The sequence below is a fragment of the Anabas testudineus genome, chromosome 21 (genome assembly GCF_900324465.2).
Source record: "Anabas testudineus chromosome 21, fAnaTes1.2, whole genome shotgun sequence".
NCBI lineage: Eukaryota > Metazoa > Chordata > Actinopteri > Anabantiformes > Anabantidae > Anabas > Anabas testudineus.
Genome location: NC_046629.1, coordinates 5,293,529 through 5,310,593, shown reverse-complemented (window position 1 = coordinate 5,310,593; position 17,065 = coordinate 5,293,529). Strand labels below are relative to the sequence as shown.

The window sequence follows — 17,065 nt, the reverse complement described above, 5'->3', positions numbered from 1 at the left end:
ACTCTGTCACGTCTGTCACATGTGCTCAGTGTGAAACTGCTTTCATCTGCGCCAGTGGTGAATTTGCCAATCTTGGTGTTCTCTGGCAAATGCCAAACGTCCTGTACAGTGTTGGGCTGTAAGCATAACCCCCATCTGTGGACGTCAGGCGCTCATACCACCCTCATGGAGTCTGTTTCTGATCATTTGAGCAGACACATGCACATTTGTGGCCTTATGGAAGTCATTTTGCAGGGCTCTGGCAGTGCTCCTCCTCCATCCTCGAAAAGATGCACTACCTGAGCCACTTGTGTGGGTTGTAGACTCCATCTCATGCTACCACTAGAGTGAAAGCCCCGCTAGCATTCAGAAGTGACCAAAACATCAGCCAGAAAGCAAAGGAAGTGAGACGTGGTCTGTGGTCACTACCTGCAGAACCACTCCTTTATTGGGGGTGTCTTGCTAATTGCCTATAATTTCCACCTGTTGTCTATTCCATTTGCACAACAGCATGTTAAATTGATTGTCAATCAGTGTGAGTTCCTAAGTGGGCAGTTTGATTACTCAGAAGTGTGATTGACTTGGAGTTACATTGTGTTGTTTAGGTGTTCCCTTTATTTTTTTGAGCAGTGTATGAATAAACACTTTGATTTGTTAAAACTATTGGAACAAAACTTGTCATGCTCAACATTGGCATAAATTTTTGTCTAGTGCTTTTTGAAGGTTAGCTTCTGCGCACAAGCTACAACACACACCGGAGATAAAACTCTTATCAGTGTCTGAACTATAACTTCAGAGGAAATGTATCCGTCTACATCTGCCACCTCACTTACCACTACTGTCTGTACTGATAGTACAGAAGTGCAAACTAAAACAGGAAATTTCACAAGTGATTAAATCTCTTCTAGATCACACTCACACATGATCTCTTTCCATAGAATTTTATTAATCTAAGATGCTGAAGAGGAAGGCAGTTTAAACATGCAATCTTATAAAAGAAAAAGTAAATAGAAAAATACAGGGCTGTTCAGTTTTAATTCAAAGTGTTTTTTTAATCACCATTATGTCTCTTTGCATCAAGCTTTTAAGTTCTATTCACATTCACCAGATACGTTGCAGGACCCATGACATCCAACCACTTATGTCATCCCACGATGTAATTTAAAACTGTACCACAGGAAAAGATTAAAGTTTTCCTTTGGTAAAAGACTGCACTACATCAGGATTTACAAGAGATAATCTAGTCCTGAACACCTTTAAGAGCCTTTTAAGAACACCTCTGCTGGAGTGAGAGAACGTGTAGCATCATGACCAACATACGGTAAATACATGTTGGTGCTGACATGTTTGTGCTAATTAAAATGCAGATTTTTGCATTTTTAAAAAATCTTTAAATTTTTAAAGTTGGACTATCTAGTGCCACAGAAGCAGCAAAACACTCAGTGCTCAGCAACATCATTTATCAGTGTAAACATTTATTAAAAAATCACTACTCAGAGTAATCAGTCAGAAATGAACCTGAATTAGTGTTTTTTTGTGATTTTGTATTACCTGAAAGCTGAAATTATAGAATAAAAATGAAACAATTGTTCATCGACAACAGAACTTGGCACACAGTGACTCAGTTTTGTTACTATAATATAAGAACATGTTACTAATAGCTTTGCATAATCATGATGAAGTTATTCAGCAGTATTATGGTGTTTTTTCACAGATCCAGCGCAGTTGATAACTACATGGCCAATCATTCCAGAAACCATTGGTATAACCTTTGAATAGTGCACAGTCCTCTTCTCCATAATTAGGGTCTCCACCTCCATTATCAGGTTGATACCCCCCCCAGTACCTAGGAAGTCAGTCAACAAAACATTGATGACACTGTTTATCCCTGACAAAGTTCAAAACAGCTTCACAAACAATATTTTTCTATATTCTACTGTAGAATTATACTATATAACCATGTAGTTACTCTAGATGACACAGCCCTCCAGTTCTACTGAGAAGAACCTCCATCTGCAGCACAGTGCAAAAATTAGGAGCATCCTGTCTCAAAATGATGCAGAAAATTAGTTAATTTACAATATTTGTTACTTCTAGACTGCAATTCACTACTAAGAGGATGTCCCAGTAACTCCCTAAAAAGCCTTCAGTTGATCCAAAATGCTGCAGCCAAAGCTCTGACAAGAATTAACAAGAGAAATCATGTTTCTCATACTTTAGCTCCTCTTCTGTCCCCGTTTCTGCCTGGCACTCAGCCAGCTTTGCATTCTGCCCTGTTCTTCCTCTCCCTCTCTCTCTGGACTCCACCCACCAGCCACTTCTCTCCCTCACTGATTTCATATTGGCTCCACCTGTGTTCCCCTGTCTCTACAAAAACTCTCCTCAGTAATTTCACCTCTGTCAGATCATCATCATTCCCTGGCCTGCTACATGCTTGCTACCCAACCTGCCTGCTAGAGCCTGCCTGCTTTCAGTCTGCTTTCAGTCTGCTTTCAGCCTGCTTTCAGCCCTGCTCCTCGCCACCCTCCTCAGCCCTGTTTCCTTCCCCTCCTTGATCATCTGGACTTAGCCCCTCTGAACTTTGGACATTTGTTACTTGATTTTCTGTGAGTGTTTTCCTGCCATTGAGCAGTGGTTTTCTTTTGTACTTTGGTTTCTGGTTTTTAGTAGTCTATGTTGACAACCTTTAGTTCCCTGTTTTATAAATAAATCTAGTTCTTTGGTTTATGCCTGCCTGGTCCCTTTCCCCTTAATTCATGACATCTTCACTGGCTCGCTGTAAAATCCAGAACAGAATTTAAAATCCTTCTACAAGGCACATAACGGTTCTCTGTCTATCTTATAACTATAAAAACTGTCCGTTTTAATCAAGCTCAGCAGAGCGGGCCCTGGTGATTCTGAACCATTCAAACAGCTGGAGGACCAAGTTGCAGGCTGTAATTTACAGTGTTGTTGGTGATAGAATGACAATCATCTTTTATCATATGAGCATATATGCACACATTTAAGGGTACAGTTTTTAGTAATTCAGTATTACCACATAGTTTGGGTTGTTTATCCATAAAAGTCCTTTAGTGAGGCTGTTTCTACAGTTTATGCAAGAATTGTTTGCTGGTAATTCAAACCAAAACAAATAAATTCTAGTAAAATACAAATGTAAATGTTAATCAGTGTGGTGTACCACCAAAGTGAAGCCTTACGTCAGAGTCAGTGGAGTATCATCGATCCATTTCCAGGTGCCCTCGTTTTCTAAGTCAGTCAAACCGATCCAGGTTGGATTCTTGGTGAATCCAGAGAGAAATGTCTGTTTAACATGTGATGTGTAAATGAACACATAAAAGATAAAAACACAAGAGATATGTTACATATAACCACAACATGTGCAGGACACACATACAGCAATTATCTGAACATATCTACTATGTAATGATGGAGTAGCTTTGTCCTTGAGTGGCCCAAAAACAGCCCAGACCTAAACTCTGTAGAACAACTGTGAACAGACTGAAGTTTACATTTCACAGATATCACTCTCTGATCAGTGAATTTGCATTCAGAGATTGTGTTCAATTACATGAAGTCCTATTTAATATTTTTCCGTCCTTGTTCAGTCACACAAACATGATCAAAAATACTGCACCTGGACTTCTGCACTGTCTATGACCACCAAGTCTGCTCCTCTTTGTCTGCAGTCCTCTCTACCTGTTTGCCAAGACCGAGTTTCACTGGAGAGGAGGTAACAGACACAGTTGAACATCGTCCATCCTGCAGGACAAGTTTTCTCTGTAACATAAAACAACAGACAATATTAATCATGAAATACAAAACTCCATCTGCTGCCAGTAAATGACACTATGGAGACAAGTGCAGATTTAGCACAGGGGTTATGATTTAGTGCATGTTTCAACTGCTATTAGTAAATTAGTAACTGAACATGTTACCATTAGCTTATTAACATTAACAGAATGTGAACTATGTTTCCTCAGTCTCTGGGGAACATGAAGCAAATTCATGTAGCAAGACTCACAACAGGAAAGAAAGAGTTTTATCTTTATGATGCATCATGTCTCTACAACTCTTACTCACTCTGTTTGGATAAATCCTGCAGCCTGTTCCTCTCTTCAGTCATTTGAATGAGGCTGACCTTCAACTGGTCTCTCTCTTCACTTGTGTTAACTAGTTTAGCCTTCAGCTGGTCTCTCTCTTCACTTGTGTTAACTAGTTTAGCCTTCAGCTGGTCTCTCTCTTGAATCAAAAGACTGGCCTGGAGCTCCTCAGTCCGGTTGGCAACTGAGCCACATCCTGAGTTATGGTCTGAAATTATGAAGAGACAAAAAATACTGTATGAATTTCTAGAATTTCTATTAAACAAATTTTGCTTCAATATTAATAGATTTAAAGTAACTGGCCCCAAAACCCATTTTTATGCTCCAAAACATGTCTCCCTTTTCTGTCTATTAAATGAAAACTGGATAGGTTTGTATGCAGACATGCAAACATACTAATGACAGGAAGAATACATTCAGGTCAGGAGACAGGGAGCCAGCGAGGAGGGTCCAGAGACTGCTGTCTGTCAGGATCAGGGAGGGGAAGGAGGCTTACAGGTGGAAACTGGAACAAAGCCTTCAACATAACACGAGGGAGGTCTACCAGAGTCTACCAGAGCTTTCAATAACTAACTAGACTCCATATTAACTTAAAGACATTAACTATTATACTTAACTGCCTGCTGCCTAACACATATATGTGATCACCCATATGAGGATGGGTTTCCTGTTGAGTCTGGTTCCTCTCAAAGTTTCTTCCTGTTGCGTATCGGAGTTTTTTCTTGCCACCGTCACCCTCGGCTTGCTCATCAGGGACAATCTGATTATTATGATTCATACACATTCACTGTTCATTGTAATTTGACAGCTGACAAGGGTCGAGATCAGGTTTCTTAATTAAGGGTTTAATAACTGCGAATTTAAAAGATTTTGGAACATACCCACTGCTGAGTGGACAATTATTGTTTTTCAGCAGGGGTTCTGTTATTTCTGGCACTATCTGTTTTAGAAAATGTATCTGTATCACTGTGCAATAATGTGCAAATGTGATTTTAGAGATTAGTGAAAAAATTAGTTCATTATCTTCAAGAGGAGTAAAGTGTTGTAGGTACTGACCTGCTGTGGTTAGCTTATCATCTGCATCAATTAAATTGTCTGTTTTTAAAGCCTGAAATTTATGCTTTATATTTACAATTTTGTTATTGAAAAAGTTCATGAAGTCCTCACTGCTGCACAACGTTGTTGTGGAGATATCTGCAGTGGTCTTCTTTCTAGTTAATTTGGCTACTGTATTAAATAAAAATCTAGGGTTATTTCTTTTATTATTTATAAGAGTGGGGAGACATGTTGATCGAGCTGTTATTTCTTATTTGCAATTAACGCTTTGTCTACAGAAACGACTAGGTTGGAGAGGAAATCTGCAAATTTACAAAGAAATTCAGAGTAGGTCCTTGGGGGCCTGTTGATGATAATTAGCGTTGTCGGCTGAGCAGACCTAATATTTGTATCTATACTTGTTATGTTACTATAGAGAATTTCAAAAGCTTTACATTTGTGTACATTTTTTTGTACAACAGTCAGGTTATCATTGTAAATAACTGCGACGCCTCCTCCTCCACCAGTCAGATGAGGCTGGTGAATGTAGCTGTATCCAGGAGGAGTTACTTCATTTCAAGCTACATACTCGTCCTGTTTAATCCAGGTTTCTGTTAAACAGAGTATATCAAACTCTGTGATAGTTTCATTAACAGTAAGAGCTTTAGATGTAAGAGATCTAATATTTAACAGTCCTAACTTCAGATCAGAGGTGCTGGCTGCACAATCAGTGTGCTCTGAATTTGTGGTCACTATGTTAATTTAATACATAAATACAATTCCTTCCTCCTCTGGAAGGGGTGGGGAAACTGACATACTGTCTGTCATATAATTGCATTCATTCAACCCTAGATTACATTTATTGACCTATTTTCTTTCATCTCATATATTCTGTATATACACTGAGTTCTATGTACTGATTCTCTGTTATTTTGTATTTAGGTTGGTGTGGATCTTTCCTGGCTGTGGTTCCCTTTTTTATGTCTGTGTTGAGAACAACTGTGACGAGGCAAAACAATTTTGCTATGGGATTAATAAAGTTTTTTTCATCTTGAATCTAGCATAAATGCATACTGTTAGAGTTGATACAGACTCGAATGAAATTGTTTCTCCCACTTTGAAATTTATCTTTGTGCAGCGTAAGTGTTGCACCTTCGCAAGAGATAAAAGAAATTAAAATCTTATGGCAGAATAAAGTTAAAATGATATACACACTGTGAGAACAAATGTAAAATAAAGTTTAAAGTTTAGATTTAAATGTCTCAACAATACATTTTCAAGTAAAAAAAATCAGTCATAAGCAGCTTAAAAACTAAAAGCTGTTCAGGAGAAATTAATAAATGAGAAATTTATTGTGAGTCAGTTCACTAATTAAGAAACAAGTAGCATTTTTAAAAACTCTTAAAGTAAAAGGAGTCAGTGCAAGTTATTTTAATATGTGCTAGTTGTTATAAGGTTTTTACACATGCAGCCTAAAAACACATTCACATTTTGAGATGAGGTCAAGATTAGAGACATTTAGACGTTAACTTATGAAAACCAGACTCACAGTGGACACAGAGACTGATGTGTCCAGCCAGCAGGAGAACACTGAGCAGCACCAGAAAGAGAACAACAGCTCCAGGACATCTCCTGGAACCTTAAAAAGAGAAAAACCAACAAACAGTTAATCATATGACAAGTAGACCACTTAATATAACCTCTAATATATGATCAAGCACGGCACAGTCTCTCAGTCTTCTTACCTGTCTGATTTGTTAAAGTTGTTGAATCAACAGACATGACCGTTTCAGCGTTGCAGTAGATTTCTTCCATTGCACAGAGGACTGAATTTTTTCTGGATGGACCTGTGAGCTGTTTGACACAAGCTACAGCACAAGCAGACTTTACATCGATGTGTCTGTTTAGTTTGTCTTCTGAGGAAGTTTCTGCAGTTAAACATGTCTTATCTGTGGTCATCTAACACCTTCTCCAAAAAAAAAAAAAAAAAACCTGTAACAACAATCTTGATGTACATAAATGCAAAACAGGAAACTTGTTCGACTTTTAGCAAGAAGAACATTTGTAATGGATGAACATGTTGTGGCATCACAGAAACTTTCTGTTACAGTTTGTATTTCCTCACACTAAAATCATCAGAGCCTATTTTAAGAAAGGTGACATGTTCCCACACATCACACACTTGAAACTACAAAAAAATGGACATTACCTAAATGGTTTAGTCTGCTTGTTTTGTACCTTGTGCTAAAGAGCTGAGGTTCAAGTCACGGTCAACAACTCTGATCCTAAGCTTCTAGTCTCACTGCCTTTCCATCTGATCTCCTGGACAAACAGTATGTCCACCTTCCTCCTCTGCATCATGTCAACCACCTCTTTATCCTTCCCTGACATAGTGCCAGCATTCAAAGTCCCTACTGTCAGTCCATCACTGTTGCCTTTCCTCTTTGCCTGCGAGCACCCCCTCCTCCTCTCCTTCGACCGACAGTAGCCCAGTTTCCATCAGCACCCTACAAGCCAACAGCACGTTGTTAACCCGGGCTGCGCCCGAACTGGTATGGAAGGACCTCCAATGGGAGCAGAACATGAGGTTCCTATCAAAGGAGAAACAGCAGAGGATGTATGTCCTGAGGCAGCTCAAGACATTTAACCATGTTTGTTTGTCATGTTTGAGGAGGATTTTTTCACAGATCCACGGCAGAGATTGTTCCACATGAACAATCGTTCCAGTTTGCTGTCCCATCCTGTCTAAAATGGACACAGTCCTCTTCACCAAATATCCGGTTTCTATTTCCATTATCAGGCTGCCCTGCTGACTAGTACCTGGTACCACAATAGAGAGAATCATGATACTGTCAATATGTGAGCTGAACCTGTGTCTTCAGGTACATCATCTGTTTAATGGCACCAGCAGTAAATTCTGTAAACTGTGCAATTTACAACAAGGAGAAAGGACCCAGAGGACGATGTTGGACACCTGTCTTATGCTCCTCAACAATTTTAAATCTGGTACCAAAAGACAGTTTGATGGCACAAATTTTATGTGTCAAGGATTAATTTCTCTTTTCTGTTTGTCCACCAAAAACATGCTGTCTGATTAATGGAGGACAAACGTGGAGACGTGAGGAGGTGAAATATCTCACAGACACCAGGTCTGATGTAACGTAATAAACAATAATCATTGGGATGACCGATCTACATGAACATTCATAGTGAAATCATCTCCCTACTTTCAAACAAACAGACTCTACAACACTTTATCTTCTTCCTGTATTTACTTTTTTGTTCCCGCGGCAGAAACATCTGACCAATAAGCGGAGAGGACGTTCTCACGTAGTTTGTAGTGACATATTTTGGTTCATTTGGATTTTTCTCGGTGTGAAAAGAAACCGAACCGAGGAGAAATTGATAGAATGTTACAAACTTATCAACTGATTCGGACCAAAGCAAACAAATTAAGGTGTGAAAGCAAGTGAAGCACAGGTCTTCCTTACTTCACAGTCAGTGGAGTTCCATCGACCCAGTTCCAGGTTCCCTCTTTGTCTCTGTCAGTCAAACCAATCCAACTTTCAACCATGGTGAATTCAGAGAGGAAAGTCTGTTCAACAAAAACAAAATGAAAACTCGATGTATTCATGTTCCAGTTTTAATCACATCACATCCACAGGTACATGACATCATACATAAATCACACCAAGATGAACACATGCTGTACCTGTTCTTCAGCGCTGTCTATAACCACCAGATCTCCCCCTCTCTTATTACAGTCCTGTCTGCCTTCAGACCAGGAACCAGACACACTGGACAGGAAATAACAGGAACATCTGAACATGGTCCACCCTGCAGGACAAGTTTTCCCTGTAACAGAACAACAGACATTAAAAATCTGCCAAGATAAAAGTCCATCTATGGCCAAAGACATGTTCATTTAATGCTCTACTTCATTCCTTGAATATAACAAGTGGTTCTTTGGACTTCACTCTTTAAAGACAGTTTTTATTTAAAGATTGCAGCTTTTGACCTCATTCTTGTGTCATGTCCATTACAGCCTTCACTCACTCTGTGTGATCATTTTCAACAGCCTGTCACGTTCCTCAGTCGTTTTAATGAGGCTGGCATTCAGCAGGTTTCTCATTTCAGTCAGGGAGGATAGTTTGTTAAGACCTGTCCTGGAGAAGCTCCGTCAGGTTGGCTTTGATGGTGGAAAGATCTGTAGCTGCACCACGTAGTGACTTCTGATCTATAAACATGAAGAGACATGGATTTAGACAAACATGTTCTCCACTGGATTTCTCATGAATAATGTGCGATGTCTTAAATAAGAGAAACTGAACAATTTTTCTCAAGATTAAGTGATACAACATTATTAATAGTGCGTCAGTGTCTGACCAAACATTCGTACCTGTCTGATTTGTTGATGCTCTTGAGTGAACAGACTTGTCATATTCAACATTCATATATATTTCCTCCATTGATCATAAATTGGTCAAATGTCTCCTGGATGGTCAGATCTGCAGCAGCACAGACTGTAGTCCATGTAAATGATGAAGGTTTTGCTCCTTTTAGTCCCTCACTGTTTTAGCTTCTGAGGAAGTGGCATGTTTCAGTGGTTTTCAGGGTGGCAAACCCTCTGCAGAGCAGTATTATCATAGGATACACCTCACTGCAGTCATGAAGAACTGAAACTATTTGTTCTGTTTGTTCATTCACAAAAACAAAAAACAAACAAACAAACAAACAAAAAAACAAATAGAGAAATCCCATTTATTCTACCCGTCATGATCTGATCACCTCAGGCCCATTGGCAGCACTAAAATGCCTTTATTTCCTGACATTGGTTTCCTGTGTACGCCGTCCTGTGTGGTGACAAAAATTCCAGAGAGCATTGGTGATTTCACTAGTAGGAGTTAAGACAACACAATTAGAAAAACAGAGGTCTTCCGTAAACATTGTGAAGACGTGTAGACAAAGGAAATACATGATACTGTAAATATCAATAAAATGCAGCCAGTGCACCAAATACATATCTAATCTACAACCAATTATCTTTTCCAGAAACATTAAATCTTACAGTATAACATCCACTTTGATTTACAGAGTTACTAAATGGTTTATTGTTGGGTTCATGAGGGGTTTACAGTCTGAGCTCCATCATCACACAAAGGCTTGAACAAATCAGAACCATAGAAGAACAGTCTGACAAAGAATGAGTGAGGGTTGTTGACGTTCATGTTCAGGGAGATTGAACTGATGACACATACATTTGAGTTTGTGTGTAGAGGTCAGGTGGTAAAGGCAGCTGGAGATAGTGAAGTGTGTGACTGAGAAAAGGTGGTAAGAGAGTATCTGGGGACATCTGCTGGGAGAAGAAGGAGATGATGAAGAGAGAGCAGACACAGGCTGACATAACCCTCATTTACACTGTGGAGACAGTATCAAAAACATGGACCAGTGTTAAACTGCTTTCTCACAAATCCATGTCAGAGAAGGTTCACAGGGTTTGTCATTCCACTCTGATGATGAGTCCACATCTGCAGTCTTTGAATATCCACCACCATCATTAGGCTGTTTCCTCTCCCAGAACCTAAACAACAAAAAAATCAATCATGATAATTTCACATACACATTAAATAAACTTGGGATTTCAACATTTCTGTCGGACTTCAGAGTCGGTGGAGTCTCACTGATGTATTTCCAGGTTCCATCGTTGTCTCTGTCACTCAAACTAATCCAAGTTTTTACCTTGATGAATCCAGAGATGAGCATCTGTTCAATAGAAACAAAAGAAAGTCACAGTGTCATATTCCAGTTTAACCACAGTACAAGTAAATGTAAGAAGCACAATGTATAAATGTCTGATGACAACTTGAAGTCTAATATTATATCACCCAAGGAACAAAAAACAAGCTGTAAAGATCAATAGAGTAAAAAGAAAACACAGAACTGTGATGATTTGGATTTAAAATGCCAGAAACTTTATAGATGAAAAGGAGGTTTTTATTGTCACTAGAGGGTTTGTGGGATGGTACAGGGAATAGATTAGGAAGCAGAAAGGAAAACCAAGATGGCGTTCACTGCAATGCAGGGGGCTGAACACAAAAACACAAAGCAGCAACTAACAGAGCATCAAATGAAAATCAAAGATTTATGAACTAGATTAAAGGCTGAGGAACAAAAAGCTCAGTGGATACTGGAAAATAAAGAGCAAAAAAAGGCAGACAAAACTCACAACAATAGTCCAGAGCAGGTGAACATTAAGTCAGGGACAGGACACGACACAAAGATTCACACAAAAACAAGGGATGTGACAAGGACAAGGACAAGGTCCAGGTCCAGGTCCACGTCCAGGTGAGGACATGGTTAGAAGGAAGGGTGGGTGGCTGGAGAGTAGGGTGGAAACTGACAACCAGGCAAAGTGTAAATGAACAGGATGGTGCCTATAGAGGGAGATAACAAGACACAGGTGAAAATAATATAGGTGATAAGTGAAGTGGGAGACAAAAACATGATAGGGAACAGGAAGTAAAGCAAAATATAAGCACAGGACAGGAAACAGGTTCAGGACCGTGACAAGAACACATTTGTGGAGACTGAAAGCTGGATTTTATGATCAACTTATCAAAAGAAATGTGAAAATTCCTTTATTCCATAATTTCTAACTCTTTTCCTGAACACAAACACTGAACCTGTTCTCTGGTTCTGTCTATGACCACCAGGTCTGCTCTCGCTGCTTTCTGTCCAGGATGTAAACTGACTGGAGAATAAATAACAGGAACAGCTGAACATTTTCCATCCTGCAGGACAAGTTTTATCTAGAATAAAAAACCATAAACTCACTCAGTCAAGCCACAACTCCATCTACTGTCAAGGGAAAAACTGCTTTTTAGCTTCCAGTTGTGACTCCAGCCAGCAGGAAAACATTCAGCATCACCAGACACAGAACAACAACCAGTGAAAACACTCAATGATTCAACAGTAACAGGTGAGAACAGGGATTTATTGACAGCTTGGATTGGCTCAGTCTGACGTTCTTACCTGTCTGACATGTTGAAGGTCTGGAGCGAACAGACTTGTCATGTTCAACATTGGTATGGATTTCCTCCATCACTCACAAGGTGACCAAACGTCTCCTACAGGATTAGATCTGCAGCTCAGACTTCAGGTTTGACAGGTAGTGCATAGTAAATGATGAACGTGAAGTTGTGTTGTGAATTAAGCACTTGACGCCTGCTTACTCACAGGTCTATCACAGTGGTAGAGTGGTGAACATGATCATCATCGAGCTTCAACCCTGAAACACTAAAATCCAAACCAGGTGCTGCTCTGTGGATCACCTCTGAGCCCCGACTCTTCCTGAAGGATTAATGGTGAAAGAAGAGGGATAAAGACAAAAAGTTTATAACTTTGAACTTCACAAACTGTTCACATCTTTAGTGTGGAACATAAAGTAACCTCATCCCTGCACTTACAGTTTACAAGTCAGCAGGTGGCGACAAAGATCACTCAGCAACAAGAAGAAGAGATCATGAAATATTAATCATACTGTAACTTTATGACACAGTTTTAGATGCTTGAAAGATACATTTAATCTTGAGTTAATACTTGAATGAAAATGATCAGAATCCTCAATTGAAAACTAAAAAAAAACATAAACATCCCACAGACCAAGCACTTGGCAAAGAACCTTACGTTATAAGAATTATTTTGTAGTGTACAGCACATCCTCCCCTACACTTCTGGCTGCTCTTAAACAGACGTTAACATTTGGTTCATCCACAGCAAAATGTGACAATTCATTCTTTATTTTATACTTTTTGTAGTTTATTAGACGACCCAAACCCTGACATCTCAGAGTGGATGCTTGGACGCAGAGACGCAGTCTTACACACCTCTCTTCAGCTTCCTTACAGCTGTCACCCCCCAAAAACTACCACAACCTCATAGAGACAGTGTCTGATCATCATGTGATTGATCATAAGAACCTAATTCAAATAAAGATGACTCCTCTCTCAGAACAAAATAAAAAAACAATCAAATGTGGACTGGTAACTAGCAGAACTCTCTCGTCTAAATCCCCGTGAGTGAATGATTTGATAATTGACCATCAAATAGACTTATTTTGTCTTACCAAAAACGAGCTGCAGCAGGAAGAATATGTCAGTCGGAATGAGGTTTTAGTGAATTATAGACCAATATCCAATCTGCCCTTCATGTCTAAAATTCTTGAAAAGGTAGTTTCTAAGCAATTATGTGACCACCTGCGCAGCAATAACTTGTATGAAGATTTCCAGTCAGGATTTAGAGTACATCATAGTACAAAAACTGGCAAAGGTCACTAATGATCTTCTATTAGCATCAGATAATGGGCTTTTCACTTGTCTTGTTAGATCTTAGAGCTGCATTCGACACTATAGATCCCAACATTATATTACACAAGCTGGAACATGTCATTGGGATCTAAGGAAAAGAACTAGGGTTCTTCAAATTGTATCTATCAGATAGAGTTCTGTTTGTACATGTTAATGATTAATCTTTCATGCACAGCACAGTAAGCTATGGAGTTCCACAGGGTTCTGTCCCCCTTAGGCAATATTATTAGGAAACACTCCATAAATTTCCCTTGTTATGCAGATGATACCCAGCTATACATATCTATCAAACCAGGAGAAACTAATCAATTAGTCAATCTTCAAGCATGCTTAAAGGACATAAAGGCCTGGATGTTCTCCAGTGTACTTCAGACAGGACAGAGGTTATTTTGTTTGGGCCTAAAAATCTCACAGACACTATGTCTTATCCCTTTCTCCCCTGTGATGACTTAATATTGGCCTCAAATAACATGGTGAGGAATCTTGGAATTATCTTTGACCAGGATATCTCCTCCACTTCATAAATCAAAGAAATCTCTAGAACTGCCTTTTTTCATCTGGCAAACATAAAATTAGGAGCATCCTGTCCCAAAGTGATGCTGAAATACTAGTCCATGCATTTGTAACTTCCAGACTAGACTATTGTAATTTATTATTAATGGGACGTTCCAATAACTCCCTGAAAAGCATCCAGTTAATCCAGAATGCTGCAGCCAGAGTTGTGACGTAGCAAGAGAGAGCTTATGTCTCCATTTAAAATCCAGAATTGAATTTAAAACTATATCATGTAATATTACAATATTATTTTCTAATTTTGTCCCCTGACCAGAACTGTCAATGCATCAACCATTTCTACTCAAGACTTTTACTCCAGGAAGTGCATTTTGTGCTCGTGGCCTCCTCGAGCTTCATACACCACATACAGCAGAATCACGTTTGCTACTAATAATAATTCTGTCACATCAAAATAAAAGGAAATGCTAAGTTCATCTGACTCATAATCTAATAGTCATGGTAAATGCCTGTTTTTCTAGTTCACATTCTTTCTGCAGACATTTTGAGTTTTGTATATTATAGTAAATGTTGTATTTTTACTATATCAATACAATGAGAACCAAAAGTTTAACCAATATACCATAAAAGGCCAGAAAATAAGATATACAGTGGCAAGAAAAACTTGCAACCTTTTGGTTTTCTGCATTAATTTGTCATAAAATGTGCTCTGATCTTCATCTAAGTCACTACAATAGAAAAACACAGTCTGCTTGAAATAATACTACACAAACTATGTTTATATATGTGTATGTATATCAATGGTTCACTAGCTTCAGTCTGTGGCTGTGAGAGCTGCAGAGGAACTGGTGAGTTTCAGTGGTTTGAACAAGTGGTTTGGCCCATGCTTCCACAAGCAAATATACTGATATATTCTGATACTGACACATTCATTTCATCATGTATCTGTATGTTTTATCTTTTTGTGACCATTACTGTCTATTTATGCTCTTTTATTCTCTTTGTGGTGTAGGAGTTTTTTGTGTTTTTATTGTAATTTGTTTTTATGACGTCCTGAGTCTGTGCCAAGTAGACCCATTAATCACTTAGTCAAACTTCAAGGTGTTTAAAAGACATAAAGGACTGGATGTACTCCAATTTCCTTCTCCTAAATCCAGGCAATCACCCTCTCCACATTTAAGACTAGACTTAAAACTTTTCTTTTTTATAAAGCTTATAGTTTGAGATGGATCAGGTGACTCTGAACCATCTCTTAGTTATGCTGATATAGGTTAGTCTGCTAGTGTAATGTCTTAAATTAGTAGTAAATTAGTACTTATTCTGAACATGTTACCGTTAGCTTATTAACATGCAAACAGAATGAGAACAATGTATTCTCATTCTCCGTGGGAACATGAAGCAAGTTCATGTTGCAAGACTAACAACAGGAAAGAAAGAGTTTTATCTTAATGATGCATCATGTTTCTTATAACTCTTACTCATTGTGTTTGGGCAGATTCTTCAGCCTGTTCCTCTCTTCAGTCATTGTGACGAATTCAAACATAGTTTAAATATAATAGTAAAATGAAAGATGAACTCAAGTTCCTGTTTGAGTCTGGACCTCACAAAATTCCACATTTCTATGCAATTGAATCACAATTTTTCTTCATCTTTGTTAAAATTTAGCTTTGTGTGTTGGAACTTTAAAATTAAAACGATATACAACAGCAAATAAAAAAGTAATAAAAAGTAACAATTTAAATGAATAATAATAATAATAATATTCCATAAAGATCAGTCAACCTAAAAGGCATGTCATGAAGAATGGAGTCAAATGTGTTCCGATTTAAATGTATTGACAATACTTTTCAGGTAAAAATCTCCAACTGTAAGCAGCTTAAAAACTAAAACCTGTTCATAAGAAATCAGTAATTGAGAAATGTGTTGTGAGTCAAAGTTCACTAATTATAAACAAGTGACATTTTTAAAAACTCTTATACTAAAAAATATTTTTTAATTGGTTCAATATTTGCTAATTGTTATAACGTTTTTACACATGCAGCCTAAACACATTAACACTTGCAGTCGAGGTCAAGCTTAGAGACATTTAGACTTCAACTTTTAAAAACCAGACTCACAGTGGACACAGAGGCCGATGAGTGCAGCCAGCAGAAGAACACTGAGCAGCCCCAGAAAGAGAACAACAGCTCCAGGACATCTCCTGGAACCTTAAAAAGAAAAACTGGACAGGTAGACCACATAACATTACCTCTAATACAAGTTAAACCATGGTACAGTCTCTCAGCCTTCTCACCTGTGTGTATTGTGAATGTTGTTGAAGCAACAAACTTGAATTTTTAGGATCGCAGTAGATTTCTTCCTTTACACAGAGGACTTTTTCAGGAGAGACCTGTGAGCTGTTTGACACAAGCTACATGCTACATTCCATGTGTCTGTTTAGTTTGTCTCCTGGTGAAGTTTCTGCAGGTAAACATGTCTTATCCGTGGTCATCTGTCACCTTTGTTAAGAAAACAGAAACAATAATCTTGTACAGAAATACAATACAGGAAACTCGACTGTTAGCACCAAGAAAATTTCTTTGGGTCACAAAAACAGATAAATGCTAGGATGTAGTTTGTGATGTAGTCTGCTGTTCCTTACTTGAGAGTGGACAGTTCAGCGGCTAACCCATGTACTGAGCCATAATAATAGAGAGTAATAAAAGGGTAACATAGGAGACTGCTGACTTTGTCTTGAATATGTCAAGAAATTTGTTTTTAAGGTGTTAGAAACTGACCGTTACTGTTACAGTTTGTATTTCCTCACACTAAGATCATCAGAGGCTATTTTAAGAAAGGTGACATGTTCCCACACATCAGCCACGTAAACTACAAAAAAGAAAAAAAAACTGACATAGACTAAATGGATCAGTCTGCTTGTTTTGTAGCTTGTGCTAAAGAGTTGAGGTTCAAGTCATCAAGTCAATAATCTGAACTCTGATCTTAAGCTTCTAGTCTCGCTCCCTTTCCACCTGATCTCCTGGACAAACAGTATGTCCATCTTCCTTCTCTGCATCATGTCAACCAGCA

The 17,065-nt window shown here is 38.5% G+C and overlaps 2 protein-coding genes across 2 annotated transcripts; both read right to left on the bottom strand.

Moving 5' to 3' along the window:
- Positions 1–1,674: 1,674 nt before the first annotated feature.
- Positions 1,675–7,061, bottom strand: LOC113173467 (CD209 antigen-like protein D). Its single transcript, XM_026376879.1, has 6 exons — positions 6,863–7,061; positions 6,667–6,756; positions 4,063–4,290; positions 3,617–3,759; positions 3,180–3,283; positions 1,675–1,825 (listed from the first exon to the last, which is right to left on the bottom strand). Exons 1-6 carry the CDS (start codon positions 6,930–6,932, stop codon positions 1,675–1,677), a joined length of 786 nt encoding a protein of 261 aa, XP_026232664.1. The 5' UTR covers positions 6,933–7,061.
- An 801-nt stretch (positions 7,062–7,862) lies between these two features.
- Positions 7,863–9,249, bottom strand: LOC113173466 (CD209 antigen-like protein A). Its single transcript, XM_026376878.1, has 4 exons — positions 9,174–9,249; positions 8,830–8,972; positions 8,609–8,712; positions 7,863–7,937 (listed from the first exon to the last, which is right to left on the bottom strand). The coding sequence occupies exons 1-4, from the start codon at positions 9,247–9,249 to the stop codon at positions 7,931–7,933; spliced, it is 330 nt and encodes a 109-aa protein (XP_026232663.1). The 3' UTR covers positions 7,863–7,930.
- Between the last annotated feature and the right edge of the window lie 7,816 nt (positions 9,250–17,065).

What these genes read in the sequence shown, in the direction of transcription:
- LOC113173467 (XM_026376879.1), bottom strand. Translation starts at nt 6,932, where the DNA reads ATGGAAGAAATCTACTGCAACGCTGAAACGGTCATGTCTGTTGATTCA. An exon ending in CATCAGTCTCTGTGTCCACT is followed by an intron (nt 4,291 to 6,666) that starts GTGAGTCTGGTT and finishes TCATAATTTCAG; the next exon opens with ACCATAACTCAGGATGTGGC. An exon ending in TAGACAGTGCAGAAGTCCAG is followed by an intron (nt 3,284 to 3,616) that starts GTGCAGTATTTT and finishes CATGTTAAACAG; the next exon opens with ACATTTCTCTCTGGATTCAC.
- LOC113173466 (XM_026376878.1), bottom strand. Translation starts at nt 9,249, where the DNA reads ATGAGAAACCTGCTGAATGCCAGCCTCATTAAAACGACTGAGGAACGT. An exon ending in GTTGAAAATGATCACACAGA is followed by an intron (nt 8,973 to 9,173) that starts GTGAGTGAAGGC and finishes GTTCTGTTACAG; the next exon opens with GGAAAACTTGTCCTGCAGGG. An exon ending in TAGACAGCGCTGAAGAACAG is followed by an intron (nt 8,713 to 8,829) that starts GTACAGCATGTG and finishes TTTGTTGAACAG; the next exon opens with ACTTTCCTCTCTGAATTCAC.